Raw genomic sequence first — 20,076 nt, forward strand, 5'->3', positions numbered from 1 at the left:
TTTTTTTTTTTTTGTAACTTAATGTATGTGTAAAAAAAAGGGTTATATGAGGGAGACCCCCTTGTGTGTGCACGTTATAAACTGTGCAGCCGGTACGCGTCTACGTATCCAGGCCGCACAAAAGCACATGTGCGATCTAGGCCGTTTGTGTGGTCCCGCGAACTTTTACCTCCCTGTATGCGCACCGTGTGTGCATGCGCTTCTACTGTTAAAATTTAATTTCATACGAAAAGGTATACACCTTGGTTTTGCGCTTTCTACCAAGTGGTTAGTCTTTTTATCGCGTTAGTTGCCCATGAAGTCGTGAACCGCCTTGGGGAAGTACTTGTACGCGTAGGAAATGATAATGTCGATAAAGTTAATCTCACCGACATCCATAAAAAATCTGTACACTGTGTTTTCCGCATTGAATTCCGTTATGAAGGATTCGCCTAACTTTATGAGGTGCGTGCACATATAGGACTGGAAAAAAGGATCCCCAAATATGTTGGAAATCGTACCAGAAGTTTCATTCATTATTGTTATAATAATTTTTAGCAACTTCTTTTTATATCTGGAGTGAAAATACAACACCAGGGTTTGTATAGATGAAATGGTGAGGTAAGAAATAAAATTCCCAAATAATTTTTTCAAGGTGATATTCTTGGACAAGGCATTATTTAAATTTTTAATCATATTTTCTATGAAGCGAGGATTTCCTGTATACCTCATATGGATGGCGGCAATGACGTAGGAAAGCAGTTTCTCGATTTTGTCTTCATCGATCAAGTTCAGAATATTTTTCAATGCTATGGATAAATTTTGGAACTTAAATAGGCATATGTCAAATAGACTGTGCTTGATTGAATTTGTATTGGTGATGGATGTCCTCAATTCATGGTCCCTCACTATTAGGAACAGCATATCTAAACTCTGCACTACGTTCCTTTTTGCATAATGTGTTATGTACTTGGAGATTAAATTTTTTTTGTAAAAGTATAAAATATTTCGTAAAAAGAAATCGAAACCATGGGCAAAAGCGAAGGAAAAGACTCCTCCTTTTAATTTGGCATACATATTATTCATTCTGCCTCCAAAGAGACTCTGCACGATGCAGCTGTCTGAGTTTTTATTATGTTCATGTTCAGTGAAATTGTATTCTATGACTCTGGCAATTGCTAGGGTGTTTGTAGATTTGGTTATGTCCTCCTCCTCTTCCTCATCATGCTTCGCATTACCGTAGCTTACTCCATCATGTTCCACTTCATCATCACAACTTGCTCCTTTCAGGCCAACTCTGGTACTGCGAACCGAAACGCAATTGTGAGTGCCTACCCTTTTTGCGCTACCCAGTGCGAATGGTCTCCTCTCTATATCCCCCCTATCACCCATGCAAATAGTTGTCCTCCCCTTTTTGCCACAAAATGCATATAGCGCATTATTCCAAGGTGGCCTCTTCCCTTGTGTTCCCCTCTTCTTTGGGTTTACAATTCTCACCTTGGGAGGAGTATCCCTAACATGCCCCTTAAACATGTAAGGAGATTCACGCCTATTTCCTTTGTCCTTAACTTCTGAAACCATGGGGTAATTGTTCAAGCGCATATTAGGGTTATTCCTTTTGTGTACAGTGAGGCATTTTTTCCTACAGCACCGACAGCAGCCACTGCGCTTGTCGCTTCTTTTCAGTGAATTGGTTGTAGTAGTCTCTGTATTGTTCTCTTCAGTATGGAAGTCCATCTTCACCACATTGGGGTGTTTACTATAAAATTTTCTTTTATCTAGGGTTGAAGATGTATTGCTTTTTTGCAAAAAGGCGTAGCGATTAGATTTCCCTGGAAGAATTTTCACCTTTTTAAAGTTCTTCTTCAGACGGGGTCCCTTTTTAAGAGTGGGTTCCTCATCAATACTTATGATCTGCTTAATGGCTGTGTCGACTGCGTAGGACCTGGTGGAAGCCAAGAAGACAAACTCCAGGACAGACTTGATCAAATTAATGACTGTAGATTTTTCATTCATTTGTTTAATAGTCTGCATATTGTAATTAACATCTCTCTGGTTGATAATGTAAAGTAAATTATTCTTCTTGTTGTAGGAGAAGAAATACTGTTTGGCATTTCTGATAAAATTCTTATAAAAGGAGGAATGTTTACTGAGGCTAAAATTCGAAGGGTAGTTATTTAAAATGTAAATATAATTTTCAACCATGACTTGTACAAAAGAGGTGATTTCTTCCAGATCCTTGGCTGTATATATTTGTTTTTTTTTATTATTTAAAATTATCATTAGTTCGTCTATTTGCCCTTCACTAAATGTGAAGAGAACCTGATCAGGTTTCTGTCTCTTTATATATCGGTATTGTATAGCCTTGTTGTAAATAAATTTTGCAATTTCTTCATGGTCTTTATTTAAACTGACTCTTTTTTCAGGATCCAGATTGATACTTTTGTATGTTTGGGTTCTGTACATGTAGACAGACTTATTATTGTCAATGATTCTATTTATACTGGACTCTAGATTCACGTACTGCTTCCTTGTCCTTATAATGTCCGAGAAGGCATAATAAAAGGCGAAGAGCAACAAGTGGTGCACTTTATAAATGTCAAAGTGGAATGGGGGGGAAGTCTTAATAAAGTGGTGATAGAAATTTTTCTTCTTCAGTTCCTCATTCAGAGCCTTCCTGAATGCATCTAGATAGTTATCACTTCTCAGGTAGCTATTCAGATTCATCAATTTGATTCCCTTTATGAAATAGTGCACAAGTTCGTGCTGCACGATTAACCTCTTGACGCTGTCTATTTGTTCCTTCTCCATCCAGGTGAAGTCGTTGATTTCGTACGCGCGGGGGGATGCGCTCATTGATGAGGGGTTAGAATGCGTGGCAACGGAGGAAGCATACGACGCGTTCGAGGTAGAGCTAGGCACCCCGCTTGGAGACGCCGATGGAGGCTCCGTAGAAAATCCAGAAGCACTCCATTCAGTATCTCCCTTCTGGTTATTGGCGTTCATCTCATCACTGTCGACCATAAATGAATGCAAAAAGGTTCTCACCCCAGAGTCGACATCTTCCGTTTTGCTAAAAATATAATTGTATAAACTTTCAAGTGAGTTGGCAAATGATCTAGAATTTCCGGACTGACTTTTATCCATGTGGTCTAAATTGGATGAAGTTACATTATCCATGGTTGATGATCCCCCAGAGGAGGACGACGATCCGTCCCTTCCACTATCCTGTTCATTCCACTTTTTATCGGCATTAATAATTTTCTTGATTTCATCAACCTTAATGTCTAGGAGTTTATAAATTAGGTCTGCATTTTCTGCCACTTCGAGGAGCGACTTTTGAATCTCTGGGTAGTAGCCTAGCATAATTAGCACAAAAAAGGAATATACTTTGGTGTTTTCCTCCCCTTCATTTATATTTTCATTTGGTTTGGCTAACAGTCTATACCCATATGCATCATCACTAAACGGTTTGTGATTAAACATGAGAATGTCCACGGATTCTTTTGGGAAGGAGATGTTCCTAAGGAAGACATGGTCATTGTAAAGTAACTCAATTTCGAGGTACAGGGTGCTCGTCTTATCCAACATGTGTTTCATGAACTTTGAATAATTCTCCTTTTTATATAACAACTTGGTGTATTTATTTCCGACTAAGTTCAATTTCTGTTGAATGCGCAGAGGTTTGAATGGCCTCGTTTCGTACATGAGTTTGTATATCATTACTGTGTAAATATTTTTAAATAGAGCATAGACGTTGTATGCATTTCCGTTATTTATACCGTCCTTTTTGATTTTATAATACTTGTCCATAAATTGTTGAAGCACATTGAGGGTTCTATTAAGGATGGTAATTTTACACTTGGCCTCTTTCTTCTTTTCGTATTCTTTCAACTCATCCCTATCAGCAAATCCAAAGCATCTAATTTCGGAGTAATTATTTCCTGTATAATTATGATTCTTTTTGGAAGAAAAAGTATTATAAAGCATATCGATCCATTCCGTGTTGGGTCTAAATTGTTCGTCTCGTTCTTCCAATTCATTTTCAAAAATGTTGATACAGAAATTTTTGTGATACATATCCAGTTCACTTAAATTCTTTTCATTAAAAATGGACTTTTCACATTCGTACGAAAACATGGATATATTTTCTATTCTTTTTTTACCTATCGCGTCGTCTAACTCTTTTCCAAAGAACAGGATGTTACTGCCGTAAAAACCGACTCTCTTTTCGCACTGCTCTATTTCATTTTCCACTTCCTTGGTGTTTGGCAGTTTGATAGATGTGTCCACCTCGGACGTATCCTCTGTGTTAATTTTTTCTTTGTTCTTCAAATCGTATATGAGGGGACATAGAAACTTAATATTTTTCAGCTTATCCAGATAGAAGCTAGATGAGTGTATGTTCGAATTATCATTGTAGTAATATTTGTAAAAGAACCTGTTAATGTTAGATATCTCCACGGTCAAATCCTCCAGAAAATTTTGCAATATATTTTTTTTCTCGAGAGAAGTCTTTAAGCTTTTGTAAAAATCCAACCCTATCAGACACTCCAATTTTTTTTTAATTATGTAATGCTTGTTGTCTATGTACACGTATTTTTTTCCAAACAATTTATTTTGATGAAACTCAATATTTTTGTACTGCTTGTAGTTGTCCCTCAAATATTCATTGCTCAGGCTACTCATCTTTTTGAGGTTGCTCAAATTATTGCTTTTGATTATGATGACGGATAGGAGGATAAGTCTGTACTTGAGCAGGGCGCAGTTTTTCTCCATTCTCGTTTTTATGAAGTAATTCTCTTCTTCCGTCAGGGGATATATCTTACTGAAGTATGTAGCATAATCGGTGAAGAATTTCTCCTTCCTACTGTTCTTCTTGCTTTGTTCTATATTTGTTTTGGAAATCAAATCGGATGTGAAGTTTGCCACGGTTGTCTCTACATCTGAGTTCTCCTTCGAATGGTACCCACCTTCTTCCTCTTCATCCCGATTTATATCCATTTGTCCCCTCTCGTTTCCTTCCGGTGGTCTAAACACCTTAAGCACATTTTTTATGTCCACATTTGTTTCACATAAAATTTCGCTATTATCATTTTTTAGTATAAGTGGGTTAATTGCGTTCACCGCTACGACGACTTCTACTCGTTGCTTGTTGTGTTCTTTGTACCAAGTGAATTTTATGTACTCCTGGAATGATTGCTCTGACTCGCTTCCATGAGCACTTTTTCCATCACTTCCCTCTTCTCCATTATCTTCATCGTCCCTTTCGCCCCCCTTAACACGCTTATCTGAAGTGAGCTTTCCATCCTGTTCATTTTCCTGGCCTGACTGAGGATCCTTTGTGGGTTCCGCCGCCCGCGTAGCAGTGCTCCTAGACTTGATATAAGACACGTTTTTAATTTCATGCTTAAATCTGAAAATATGCTTCAAAATGAAGTTGAGCTTGGTGTACTTCTTCAGTCTCTGTGCTATCATATCCGTGACGTTACTTTTTTTGATGAAATAATCTAGCTTCTGCAAGGCCTGCACATTTGACACGTACTTGATGTCTACCTCGTAGTAGGTCTTTAAGTTGTAATCCCCGAGCTCCAGAACTAACATGATGTTCTCATTCATACCTTTCATGTTATCTATGGTGACGCTAAAAATGTTGGAGGTCCACTTGATTGAGTGAAAATATTCAAATTCGAGAAGCTGATTTATTATTTTTTTTTCTGTTAAGTATTTCAGCGCATCTTTCATTTTCTGCATATTATCGTTCGTATCGCTTTTTTCTTCTTCCCCCTTTTGTCTACTGTTTATTTTATCTTTGATTTTGTTAATTCCACTTTTAATATTTTTAAAGGTGTCATTGAATTTGTTTGTTAATGCACCAATTTTTTTGCTACTGGGGTTCCTTTTGAGAGATATTTGGTCATCCCTAAACGGGGTCATGAAATCTCTTCCAGTGGTGTCATTTTCTCTACCCTTGGCACTTTTATTGGTGGTGTCCTGTGTTCCTCTTGTTTCACTGCCTGTGAATCCTTCTACATGTGGCGATTGTTCCAAATCGACTCCCTCTGGTTCAATGTCGTTACGTCCTTTATTTATCTCTCCATTTTCGTCACTTCCGATGATGTTGAATGGATATTTGTACATATCATTCATGTTTGTCTTGTCCTTCTCATTGACCCCCTCGTTTTCCTCCACCATTTTGCTTGTATTGTCTGAATCAACGTCGGAAAAGACTTTATTGAGATAATTCGAAAGATCATAAGTTTGATAAAACGGGACCAAGTCAGCATGGTAACATACAAACAAATTTTTGTCTCTACTCTTTGTGCTATTAATAATTAGGAAGCACAATTCGTTGTCCTCCCTAAAAATATTGAAGTCCGCAATTGCGTTTTTATATTTCTGTTTTTTTAGGGTTTGTTTATTATCATGTCCAATATTCACCTTGAAGTGCACCTCGCATTTTTCCGCTTTCACTTTTGTAGTCAATATCAGGTCGTGTGTATACCCATAAGTGCGTATACCCTTATCACTTAGCTTTTTCATGGACACGGTTCGCACATTTTGCGTCCAGTTCTGGCTATACAGTGCGCTGCATATCTTGATTCTATTTTGTCCAACGTTGGAATTACTGTCGAAGGAATGGATAAACATTTTCTCCAAGCAGCTCAACGTTCTGTACCTATTCGATTCAATAAGGTAGTAATTCTTAACCGTGCTAGTGTTTTGGTTTTCCAAGAAGGAAGCTTCGGAGTCATTTTGCGTGTCATTATTGATTAGGTTTGTGAATGATTTCTTTGTCTTATTCTCCTCGTGAATCTTTTTTTTTTTTTGGTGTCCCTCTTTCTTCGCTTCACTTGATCCAGGTTCACCTGTCTTATTATGTTTCCCCTTCTCCGATTTTGCACTTTGAGTCCACTTCGTATTGCTGAAAATGTGTCTAAGCGCACGATTGGAGGGTTTCCCCAAAATGGGCTTATCCCCTGGGGAGAAATTAACTACATGTTTAGTATCACGCTCGTATGTGGATCCATCCCCAGTGTGCATATTCTTTCCGTGACGGTGATTGTCCAAGGGGGAACGAACATGTCCAAACCCGTTTTCCCCCCCGTTGAGAAGCCTTTTATTGTTCCTGTTCAAATGTAAGGTGTTCTTCTGAAGGAAGGACGGGCTGTTCACCTTAGAAGCAACATTTGAAAGGGTCGCTTTAGTAGGTTTATTCAACCCTGAGTGAAAAGCACCATTTGAGGGGTACAACTCTTGGTACTTATTATATAATGTGTTCAGGAGGTTCGCCTCTGAAATTTTTACATTTTTTCCGTTTGAGAAATACTCCTTATGCTTACTGATTGTAGAAATTCTAAGGTCAATCATAAAATCTTCGTTCTGCACAAGAGCTATAACATTTTGGTAAATGGGGATGATGCTCTCTTCATCTCTGAAGGAAATGAACTGGAGCAGACTCATCCTCTGCATCTCGATTTGCGTAATATTCTCAATCAAATCTGATGAGAAAGGTAAAAAGTTGTTTAAAATTTTCGTGACGTAATATTTAATGTGCGTCAAAAATTTCGTTTCAATACTGTCGTACAGGTGCTGAAAAAAATTAACATATGTCCCAAAGTTTAGGAGGAAGAATCTTTTAAAATTTATTAAAATTTCCTTAATTTTCTCTTCATTATTTTTTATAAATTCTACTATAAATGGATACTCCAGAAGGAAGTCTAATATGGCCTTGAAATAAAATTCCTCCACTAAGTTGTGAAGGAGGAAGAATAGGTTGGAGAACATCCTGCGATAGTCTATGCTCTCCAAGATATCTTGGACAAGGCCAGACTCAAGAACGATATGAAAATGTGTAAGCATCGCCGTAACAGTCGTTGTTAATTCGTCTAGGGATATATTAAGTTTTATTAAGATAAGCTTTATAACGTCTAAGCTTCCACGCAAAAGTCCCTCAGTCATAATTACCTTGAAAATATCGTCCTTGGCGTTCCCTATCTTTAGTATGTTGTATATTACGTGGGAGAGCATATTAATTAGGCGTACATTCAGCCTGGAATTTACGAAAAATCGGAGAATCTTAAAAATGGGTGCAGTAGAATAATATTGGAGATACTTTGTCGGAACCAAGGATCTTATCAAAATGTTACTAACCTTTACATGCTTAATGCCCCTCCTCCACATGTCGTAGTTAAATATAGATTCGATGTATTCCTTAGTTATGAGGGAATCTCCAGATATATATACCCCCCTTCTCATTAGCTCATCAAAAAGGATATTTGTAATTCTGTAGCTTTTGTACGTGTTAAATGTATTCTCATCAACTGATTCCACCAACCGATGGAATATAACAATAGCGTTGAACAAATTGTACATGTCTTCCTTCTTCAACAATGAGAGGTAGTTCAAATCCTTTTTGTAATTCTTCAACTTTGAGTAGATATCCTCAAAATGAATATCGTTTCCATTAACGCAAATTTCTGTATTGAAAAATTTCCACACGATGGATATAGCGTACTGTTCTCTGTTTACGAACATGGCGTCCATGTCCTTCTCCTCCATGTTGATAATTCTTACATCAAATAGGAGGTCCTTGTATTCACTATAGGTTAGCTTATCATTGCTGAGCAACTTTATGTCCTTTTCATCAATGTACAACTTTTGTTCTTTGAGTTCCTTCTGCAAAATTTCTTCGGTGAAGTATTTCGCGCCGTGTTTCCAAAATGGGGATTCGTTCAAAATTTTAAAATAAACCAATTCATTCTTCTTAAAATACTCCACCTGAATTTTAGACGCAATAGAATACCACTCTTCGTAGTCTAACTCCTCATCAGATAGTTTCTGTAAAATCTTGCTGTAATTTGAAATTTTAATATTTTTTTCTTCCAACTCTTTGAAGTACTTCTTTGTCAATTCAGTAGCACCCAATTCATTAAAATCATATTTTAAGCAGCAATCATGAATTATCTGCACCTTATTAATCGTTTCTTGCTCCTCGATGAGCTTCTCCGATTTGTAGACTATGTGTTTGATTATGTTGTCCAAATTTATCTCTATATACTTCATTATGTTAGAAATTATTTTGACGTGCTCACATATGATGAGGGATTCAAGACTTTTCAAAAGTTGTACGTAGTTTCTTTTGCGCATATTTTCGATAAAATTGTAGGACATTTCTATCTGTTTGTTCTGGGTGTCTATTTCTACCTTTATCGTTCTGAGGAGGAAATCCAGCAACCGAAGGAATGAGCTGGACTGGTACTTTTTGTGGCTATGCATTTGAAATATATTAGTGTAGAATTTCTTAATTTCGATTCCGAAAATGTTGTAATTGTCTTTCATAATGAAATTTATTATATTGTTGACGGAGTACTTGACGAGAGTGTTTGGCGAGTTGAAGATTTCCTCGAAGGTGAAGTCTACATTCAGCTGCAATTTGGAGTTCAGCACTGATATAAAGTGATCCATCAGCTTTAAAAACTTCACAAAATTTTCGTAGTATATAAAATATTTAAAGTTCAGGATGTCTTCCCTTATGGATACCAGCAAACTATATATGTGCATTTTTTTGTTCAAAAAAAGATTTATCTTCTCTTCAATAATTTCAAAATAGGTTTTGTAATAATTGTCCGAGTTTGTCGTATTTCTGATGGACTCATCAAGTATAACCGCACCCCCCGCTACTCTGGAGTATAACGGAGAGAGAGATCGTTCATTATGTGCAGCATCATTTTCGTTCCTTATCAATGTGTTTGTTATTATGCTTACAATATTCATGTGTATGAAGTAGGTAGGTAGGACGAGGAACATTTCCCCATCTTGTACCAAAATTTGTATGCTAAACTTCATAGCGCTATCATCCTGGTATTTATACAAACGAATGTCTTTGTCATTCATGTAGAGGATACTTATGGAGCTCCTAAAATGGTTTGAAAGGATTGGTATGAGCCAAATCATATTTTGGGTAAAGGGATTTGCCCTAAGGTATTTCTTCACCTTCTCCTCTGCAGATTCATCCTTTTCGAGGAAGCACGGTTTATCATCCGAGCAATTGAACACGGTATAAAAAAAATCGTACGCATTTTTTATCACATAGTTTAAGTAATATTCATTAACGGTGAAGGAATTCGTACTGATATTCAGTTTTTCTGTGCTGTCATTAATGGATTGATCTTCAGTGGTGTCTAACGGATCAATGTTGATGTTCTCCTTTGATAGAATAATTTCGCCAAACTGCTTCTTTTTGTCCTTACTTAAATTTATATCTGTATCCTTGAAAAAATCTTTTCTCTTGTAAAAAAATTTCATGTATACATTCATGATGATGCGAATGATCAAGTTTATAACGTCTGGAAGTTCGTTCACGTACCACAAGTTGAAGAGCTTCCGCAGAGTGATGATGTTGCTGGAGGACACTGAAGAATGCAGACCCAACTTTAGCTCGTTAAACTTTTCTATGTATGAATAACCCAACCCTATGAGTGAAATGAAGTAGTAAGGCTTCATATTATGTGATGGAATGGAAAATTTGTACTGTTCTATCTCTGCTAATATTTGGTCTTTCACCTTTTCGTCAATTTTGAACTCTTCGATTTTGTTCCCCAAACTGTTGTACTTTAATTTTTTTTTTTTTTTTTTAAAAAAATGAGGAATGAAATTTTCAAAATCAAATGGTAGTATATCCTCTTTTTGCCTTTTAAACAATTCTAAAACATTTTCCAGTTCTTGTTTCTCCAGCGTCTTTTTCGATAATATATTATCAAGCTTTTTTATCATATACGCTAGTGCAGAAACGAATATGCGCAGTTTGTTGTAGCTGTCTTCACCACTTGCATCCTTGCGCACCTCCGACAGGGATAATTTGAACCATTCCAGCAGCCCCTTATCGCACAGAAACAGGTCCTCCAATAAGTTATCTAAATCGCTGTACGGGCCAAATCCGAAGAGAGAAAATATCTCCAGGTACAGCAGGTGCAGGTAATTATTCTTAACTCTGTTGCTTCTATGCTTGACGATTTCCTTGTCGATTAAATTTCTCAGAATCATCTTCTTCTTATTTCCCACGTCTTTGCGCTCTATTAGGGCTAGAATCATCTGTTGTATGTTCGTGTAGTTCTTTTCCTTGTTGTACCCAAGGAGGGCCTTGTGTATGTCCTCTTCTGACGTGCTCGGGGTCTCCGTGTACTCACTCTCCAGCGCCTCCAGGTAGTTCTTCATCTTCACCAGCTCTTCGTAGTATATGTGGAACGTGGCTGCGGTGCAGAGGTGTGCAAAAGGCGTAGGCAGTGTAAGAGGCGGAAGCTGTGCGCCAAAGGTAGCAGAAATATAGAATAAAGGTGGCAACAACATATAAAAACGCGAGCGAGCGACGTCCTCATTAACGCCCTCACGGACGCTACCCGCTCGTTCACCTACATGTGTCCCGCAAGTGATGCATTTCGTAGCTGAAGAGAGATCTGCTATTATTGTACACCTTAAAGGTGTGCCCTTCCTTAAAGATGATGATTTTGCTTCCGCCTTCTTTGCGCGCGGGGTTAAACGAGTAGACGTCGTACCCTCCCTTCATGTTGTCCGACATGTAGATGATTCTCTCTTTAAAGTGCTGGCTGAGAATCTCCGTAAGGTGTAGTAGGGCATTCTTGGAGTAGTAAAACATGCAAATCTTCTGATTCATATTCAAGACATTGTTAATTTGAAATATAAGTTTACTCGAAATTTCGTTGTTTTTCACATTCATCAATGAAAACAAGGAATCGAACTTTTCCGTTTTATTAAAAATGTTGTGTAGCTCGTATGCCAGTATGTTTATCATAGCATGTGTTAGAGTGCTGAGGTGTGGGTATCCACTATGCTTTTTAGCGCACATTTTTATGTCCTCTACGTTAAAATTAAATTTCATTTTAATATTTGAGAGGTACGATTTCATGTTCTGAATGCTGTGTTTGTAGAACCACTGATCCCTTATGCAGAGATACATATTAGTGCTTCCCTTTCCATCCTTTAGTGGCTTCTTGATTCCGATTTTTATTTCGTTGTATTTCAGCATGAAGTCGACCAGCTTGTGTATGCGGCTGCTTTCGAAGTAGTACCTCAACAGCCTCTGAAGGTTTACGATGCACAACTTGGCGTAGCTCTCCTCGGGTACTACAATTGGGTAAAGGCGTAAGCATGGTAAGAAGGTAAAAAGTGCTTACAAGTGGACGAATACTTCTGAGGGAAGCGCAATTGGTTGCCCTCCCACAACACCAAGGGAAACGCACACAGATCACACTAGGAACGATTTAAAGATAGTGATTTAGCAAGTCCAAGAGTAGAAGACACGTCCCTTCGTGCTTATACATGTAATGGCCAACGCGTAGGGACTTCCATTGTTCCCTAATTGGTTCGATCCGTTTTCCTTTTTTGCGCCTTACCGTTTCTCCCCCAGAGCTTGCTCCGCTGAACAAAGGACTTATTGATGGACCCTTGTTGAGAAAACTCGAAAATGTAGTTGAACAGCTTATCATTGTATTCCTTCGGAATGTCGAAGGCGTGATACAACAGACTTATTTTCTTCACCCGTTCAATCAATTTAGACATGCTGTTATTTTGCTCGTCCTTATTCTCTTGGGAATACTTCAGGTGAGAACTGGTGTAGTCAGAGTAGGAGTACTCTATCAAGTCGAGGAAAAATATTTGCTCAAAATTTTTTATCTTACCATAGGATATATCTATGGGGAAGTTATAGGTAACTGGTCCCTCAAAAAGAAAAAAGGATTTTTTTTTTTCTAAATTTTTTATAAATTTAGACGACAATTTTTTACTCTCTTCATTAATAAACCTTTTATAATTTATGAATAAGTTTTTCATTTTTTTTAACAGTGTCTCCTTAATGGTGTTTTTGATATCTTCCTCTATGATGTCGTAATAGTAGTTGTCGTAACTTTGAAATATATTTTTCACCACGTTTATGATTTCTTCAATGTGAAGTTTGATCACCTTCTCCTTGTCTATTAGGTCTTCCAGTTGTCCTACTGCCTCTATTTTGTTAAGCACTTTATGAAAAAAGGCCACTATATTTATTATATCCATCAGATCAAGGATAAGTATTTCTGTGTGTACTTCAGGCACACCTTGGCCTATGACGTGGCCTAAGTCCTCCACCTTCATGCGGTAGAAGATTAGGGAGATCGTGTCCAGCACCTCGATGAATTGTGCATTTCCTGGGCAATGGGAAGGACGAAAAAAAGGGGTGAAACGGGGTACGGTACGTGGTAAATACGAACAGGGGTGGAGTAAGTGCTGTAGGTAAATATTTCCTATGGAAGTGAATGCATACAACACCATGTGTGACACTCTCGAACATGCACCAGTTTATGCCAATGGAGGAGAGCCTCTCCTGTTATTACCCCTGTTTAGATCGTTCATAAGAGTAAGAGCACCGGCTATCTTTTCGCTGTATAGTTTATATTTAAACATGATTTCCTCCAACGCATACAGCTGGGACTGCGTCTTGTATGTAGACACAGATTTCTTCAGGATGTGCATCTTGATAATGTTGTACACGAATGAGAAGTGGTACCTTATTTCGTTCTCACTTGATAGACGGGCTACGTCTCGCTGCATTCCCTCCAGGTAGAGGAGAAGCGCCTCGAGGACTGCGGGTGTGAGGGGAAAAAGTGGTGACGCGTGGCCGTCAGGAATGGAATTCATGGATAAGTGTCATTCGACAAAGTAGCCACATGCAGGCGAGTTCGCAAGATGGGGCAAGCAGACAAAAAGGGGGAAATATCGGTATGCTATGAAACATGAAGCAATTTCAATAATTGTTCCACCCTGCTTCCCGTCTCATTTCCGCCTCCCAAGGTGCACTTACGTATCTTTTCGTTATTATAAAAATCACTGAATACATTCTCGTAGGACTGCTTGGAGGAGAAGAAGGTAATATTCTTAAAACTGGTGCTGTTGTTATAGAAGTTGTACACTATGGAGTTGATTTTATTTGTGAAAGAGAGAAAAGCTTGGTCCTTCTTTATACATTTCTTGACTAATTTTATATCATATGACCGTCCACACATGATGGCTGTAATGAGGGCCGGAAAATCGTTAATGTTGTTGGCGTTTTCATTTCTGTAGATGGGGAGAAAGGAGTACTTCTCCGTATCGTTGTTGTCGTTTATATGGTAGTATATGCTTGCGTATTGGATTGATTTTAGAAGAGAGGAGATGCTTTTCTTGGCTAGCCAGAGTTTCGTTTCGTTCTCAAAGTCGGATTCGGTCCAGTGGTTGTGGCTGAAGATGGATTTGTCTGCGCGTTGTGGAGGGAAAGACGGTCGTGAGGAAGTGCTAAGAGGGCGCATGCACTTTTGGACACGAGAAGCAGACAAGTGCACACCCACATGAGAGCACGACAACATGAAAACATGAGAAGCACAGACTTACCAATGCCCTTAACGGCGTAAAAATGGAGGCCAAACCCCGCGTCAATTTGTTGCTTGTTGTCCATGTTGCTGCTCAAAACTTTCGTCCCGCAGTTAGTCCTGGAGACGTAAAAGTACCCGTTGTTCCCGCGGACAATGTACAGGGGGTCCAATTTTAACGAAGACGCATTGTGAACATCGAAAGCCTTATTCATGTTAATATAGTACACATTGCGCCTCAACCGTAAGAGTAGCATATAAATCATGAACACATCTGTGAACCCAAAATAGTTTAACAGATTCAGATGGTTCTCATCTCTATTGGTCATAACTAGCGAATGATATATGCTTGAAAGGAGTCGCAATTCGAAAATTCCAAATATGTCCAGAACTTTCCACAAATAATTTGTGTAGTGGAACCATACCGTGGTGAATACAGAATAAAACTTGGTCTCAATTTTGCTAATGACATTTTGGCTTGTGTTCAAATTGAAGAAGGATAAAATTTTTTTTTTATTTAGAAAAATATTACGCAAGTGGAAAAAGTGGTTATTTAAATCACTCATATTGATATTTAAAATGCTCTGTAGATTATCTATCTCGTAAGAAGACATGATCCTTATGATAGCATTCTTCATTTGAATAGAATCGAAAAAGGTCGATTCGAATATATTCTTCAAGTTTCCCTCATTAAGGAATAATACATTTTTGTTAAAAAAACTATATTTTGTTCGTAGCAAGTCCTTCTTTAGTTCCTTCATACTTTTTAATTTTTCTTTTTCAATGATTTTTTTCTTCTTGCACATAATCCTGAGATACCATGCGCTATTCGTTATTTCTTTATTGTTGCGCTCGTTATTTTCCTCTTCACTTGTGGTGTCATTATTTTTTTCACCTAGCAAATTGGGTATGTTAAGGGTGCAAAATTTGTCCATGTCTTTCCAACTTAAGTCGTTTTTCGAATCATATGCATGTTCCCCTTCTGAGAAGATTCCTAGACTACTGCTCAATCTGCTATTTGGTGACACGTTGGACGTAGAAGGAAAAATACTACTGGTCTTATTTCCAAATCGTTCCTCCTTCAGATCTTTGTGAAGACTATCCATTGATGAGCTCGCCGATGCGTACGCGGTTTGTTCGGATGATATGGTTTTCCTAGAGGAGGAAGACGCGATACTTGAGGGGTACGACGGGGAGGTATCCCCTGCATGGTATTCACCGTCTTTTTTCATACTCCACTTGGATGAGTATTCCCCATCTTTTTCGAGTCCCCAATTGGACCTCGCCTGTGTTGAATTGTCGCTCGCCCCGTCGACCATAGTAGTAATAGACACATCGGACGGCGCATCGCTCGTCAACTGGTTCGACAAATTAGGAAAAGATGTGAACGAACTGTGGCTCGCATTTGATGAAGATACATCTGAAGTGGAACCAGACATGCTGTCAAGGCTGTTACCTTGTGGGATACTCGACAAGGAGGACAAGTCGGGCAAGGATATCCCATTCGATCCTTCATACTCGGAAAACATTTTGTTCATATCGGGTTGGGAGGATGCATCATAAGTGGAAGCATGAGGAGAAGACATCATTTTGAAATTCATTTCGTCTGAGGATAAGGTCGGCTTGGTAGTCCCCTTTAAGTTGCTAACATCCGCATCTGGGCCTTCACCAATGCTAGAGATTGAGTCGTATAGGACCTTCAACTTGGGGCTTTCAAAAAATTGTTTGTAGGATACATTTTCCATCGAACTGCTATATAATTTATCTTCCTCCAATTCTTGCTCATCCGAATTAGACAAATTGAATCCGATATCGTTGTTGTATGTTTTGTTTTTTTTTTCTTCCCCGCTCTGATCCCTATAACCGTTGTCTCCTAATTCCTTGTCGTCCAACTCTACATCCTCACAGTATTCATCGAGGTAGTTAATTATCTCCAGGGCAAATAGGAGGCTTAGGTTGGTCAAATTTCCCCTAATCATATTAAGGAGCAACAGGTAGATGTCATTCTCGGTGATGTTGGCGCGCCCATTGTAGGCGGATATAATATCCCCTACTGATTTGTAGTATTTAATGTTCGTCTTTTCCTTTGTTTTCGAAATTTCATGGATTTCCTCTTTAATGCACTTTGTAATTTCTTCGTTCTCTAGAGACGTCAAGGAGAAAATTTTCACACCTGCAATTGGGTTGAGGTAAAAAACAAAAAAAAAATACGTAACGCATAATGTGGGGAGAAAGCACATATTAAGGATGATAATTGGTACGATCACATATAAGGGAAGCACACCTCTGATGCACAAATGCATTATGCGTAACTTCAACCCAACGACTTACTTTCGTTCATAAGACTGTACTTATTTTCGGAGGAATTTATCGACGAGCCGTCCGCATTTATCGCGGTGACTTCAAAATTGTGGAGGTGCTCCAGGATGGGAAAATCCTCATGCACCAACAGGTAGGTAACATCTTCAAAAACTCTATGCGGTATAAGCGTGTTGGAGTAATATTTGGTAGAAACCAGCTGCATAATTTTATCGGGCAGGGTGTTAATACGGATGGATATAAGAATACCATTTTCGTTTAAAATGGTAACCTTGGAGTTGTGCACCTTGGATATGATGAGAGTTACAAAGGTGTCAAAAAAGTGGTGTATGTTTAAGAAGTAATTTGCCTGATCATTGTGAATTACTTTTTCATGATTGTTGCATATAACATCGTCTAAATATTTGAAAATCACATTTTTGAAGTTCTTCCCTAGTACAGAAAGAACGTGAGAGTTGTAGGACTTAAAATATTGGTGCAGATTCTTTAGACACAACCAGTAAGTCCTCAAAAAGGAATCATTAATCACTTGTTCATTACCACTAAAAAAGGATTTCAGAAGTACGTGAGGCTTGGGAGAATTTAATATAATATCAAAATTTTTAATCACCGACTTGTGATCTACCTTTATTTTGGAGGTATCCATTTGAATCAAACTCAGAATAATTTCGTTAGCCTCAGGATCATCAATTGAGTAGAGGTTAAAAAATTTTCTGAATTTATGAGCCATGTTAATTTTGTTGAAGTAGAGTAAAGTATTTTCATCATTGTCCGATTTTTCTTGTTGTAGAAATTCGTCATACAATTTGTCCACCAAACTTTTTTTAAATTCTGCTTCATTCACTTTTCCTTCATGTGTGATTATGTCACTGTTGGTAAGCAACAAATGCTTCACCTCTTTTATTAAGAGTTCGTTTATTTGTATTAGCGATTTGTCTATGTTAAGGTAGGTCTCGGTGTATAGCTTCTCAACAAAGGTGGAACAGGAGTTGGTAAAGTTCTCATATACATTTTCTTTATATTTTCTGCATTCACTCAACTTGGATACTAGATTTGAAACGCTGCTCTTTGTGTTTATTTCTTGTATTATGTTTATGTTCGCGTTGGACAAATATTTGTGCAAATTTAAAAATCCTCCGTAGGAGTACCTCTGAACTAGCACGTTTCCATGGGGATCTTCTCATGGGTGAGGTGGAGAGGAGAACGGTTAATGTGTTGGTACAGGGTGTAACGTGCTATATGCAACGTGTGTAATGGCGCGCTATACAACTATATCTACATGCGCGCCCCTGTCTCGCGGGACGCCTGTTCAACGTTAGCCGCATGCAGAGCGATATCTCCTCCATTTTGTCCTGTACCTTTAGTGTCCTTGAAGAGCTGCATCCGGGACAAGGACAAGTTGCAAAAAGGGAAAAAAAATAAAAATAATTATCTATTTCTAATGTTATGTGTACCACCACGGCGCTGTGTACTTATGCAATTGAATTTATCATCTGCGTGTCTGGCGCGCCGCCTAGAGCATTACCTTTTTTAAAATCGGATTCCTCAATGCAGCATCATTGCAGTATACATCTGAGCAGCGAAAGGGGTGGGAAAGAATTATGCTTAATGACAATTTCGCACATGTATGTGGTGCTGTAGGTTCCAGGACTGAGCTGTTACATTCCGCCCATACACCCCTCTCCTTTCACACAACACAAACAAAACACATCCTCGATGGGTGGCAAATAAATGTGATTACTTTTGTGCAGAATGCAGTAAAAGAATATCAACTTGAAGATTATTGTTTTGTGATTTATTAGAAACATTTTTAAATATGGTCGATTAATTAAACGCTTCTGTGAGTTAGCTTGGCCAAAAGGAACAAACTGAATGAATACAATTAATTAGGCGGGGAATCGTCCTGGATGCGGTACGAGGGCGGAGAACGAACTGAGGATATCTCCACCCACCAGCCTTATTCCACACTGATTAAGTAGACTGCGCAGGCATCTACAAATGTACAGTTGCAAATAATCACACACGTACATGTACAAACATGTGTCTAAGTGTGGAAAAGTCATAAAAACTAATTATTAAACATAAAATGAGATAAAGAGAAAATTGTTCCATAGTTGTTGGGGATAAAGAAAGAGAAGGAAGAGGAAATAAACGAATCAGTTAGAAAGATGCATTTGTTTATATTCACAAATATCAATAGACCCAACAGTTGATAATAACTACTAATTTGAATAAATACTCCCCTTCATGGAGGCACACCAAAAAGAAACAAAAAAAAAAATTCCAATTTTGGGGAGAGGAAACATTCATCATGACGGTTTGAATTAAACAGAAAAGCACACATAGACAAATGCGCTTAAAATAAAGGAACGTGAACTAAGTTAATTATCGCCCAATTCGCTATGCATGGTTGTCACTGCGGTTGGGTAAAGTTGGGGGTGGCCTGAAAAACGTGAGAAGTGAAGAAAAAGAAAAAATTACGCCAGCGGTTGCATGACGTAAATACTTCTTCGCTAGACAGCACGTGTGACCATTGCAACAAAAAAAAAAAAAATTATTTTTCCTTCTATCACTATCCCAATTTCTCATTGTCCTTAAAAAATTATAGTTGGAGTTCAATGTAACAGTCGACTGGGCCAACGTTCGTAATTAATTCTACGCACGCACAGTAGTCTATTTTGTTTATGGTCAGAAATTATATATATGCACTCCCATGCATATGAGGAAAGATAATGACGTTTTTTCATCCACATTTTTAGAGATAAAAAAAACAAAAAAAAAAAAAAAAATTCAGCATAATATTTTTATGATCATGGAATTCATCTTTTTTCTGATTGTCTCCTTGGCAAATGTGTCAGTTGTTGTTCTTTGCGTCTTTTTTTTTTGTTTTTTTCGCGCATGTCTATATCTGCCTCTAGCATAGTGGATTCATCTCCATATGGTCTTATTCGAAACTTCAGTGAACAAATCAACCTTAAAAAAAAAAAAGAAAGGAAAATTTTACACTGCACTTGCAGGTAAAGCTATTTTGTTATACCTCATCTCGTAAAAGGTGTAAAAATAAGGGGAAAAAAGTTATTAAGGCCGGAAAATGAAACCTTAAGAGAGCAAATTTCTCCATTTCAGCTTAACATGATAGACGCCATTGCAGTTGGCCCGATTATATACATAAGACGCAAACGTCTTATCTGATTAACGACAAATAGAAAACTTTTAAGGTGAACAATTTTGTGCAAAAAAAAAAAAAAAAAAAAAATTAATTCAGGCGAACTTTGCGAGAAGGGAGATTGTACGAGGCGAGATTGACGCAGTGGAACAGACGCTTGGGCGTGAAATGTGCGCGCACGTATTTTTGTACACGTGCCTTTTATTTTCCACT

General features: G+C 38.1%; 1 protein-coding gene across 1 annotated transcript; it reads right to left on the bottom strand.

Moving 5' to 3' along the window:
* Window positions 1–285: 285 nt before the first annotated feature.
* Window positions 286–18,505, bottom strand: AK88_03937 (uncharacterized protein; the record flags this gene model as incomplete). The annotated part of the gene is made up of 10 exons (XM_012481547.1): window positions 286–11,231; window positions 11,395–12,123; window positions 12,393–13,181; window positions 13,368–13,616; window positions 13,835–14,266; window positions 14,401–16,551; window positions 16,710–17,873; window positions 18,056–18,074; window positions 18,223–18,269; window positions 18,439–18,505. The coding sequence occupies 10 exons, from the start codon at window positions 18,503–18,505 to the stop codon at window positions 286–288; spliced, it is 16,593 nt and encodes a 5,530-aa protein (XP_012336970.1).
* Window positions 18,506–20,076: the final 1,571 nt, after the last annotated feature.

The sequence above is a fragment of the Plasmodium fragile genome, assembly GCF_000956335.1.
Source record: "Plasmodium fragile strain nilgiri unplaced genomic scaffold supercont1.50, whole genome shotgun sequence".
Taxonomy (NCBI): Eukaryota; Apicomplexa; class Aconoidasida; order Haemosporida; family Plasmodiidae; genus Plasmodium; species Plasmodium fragile.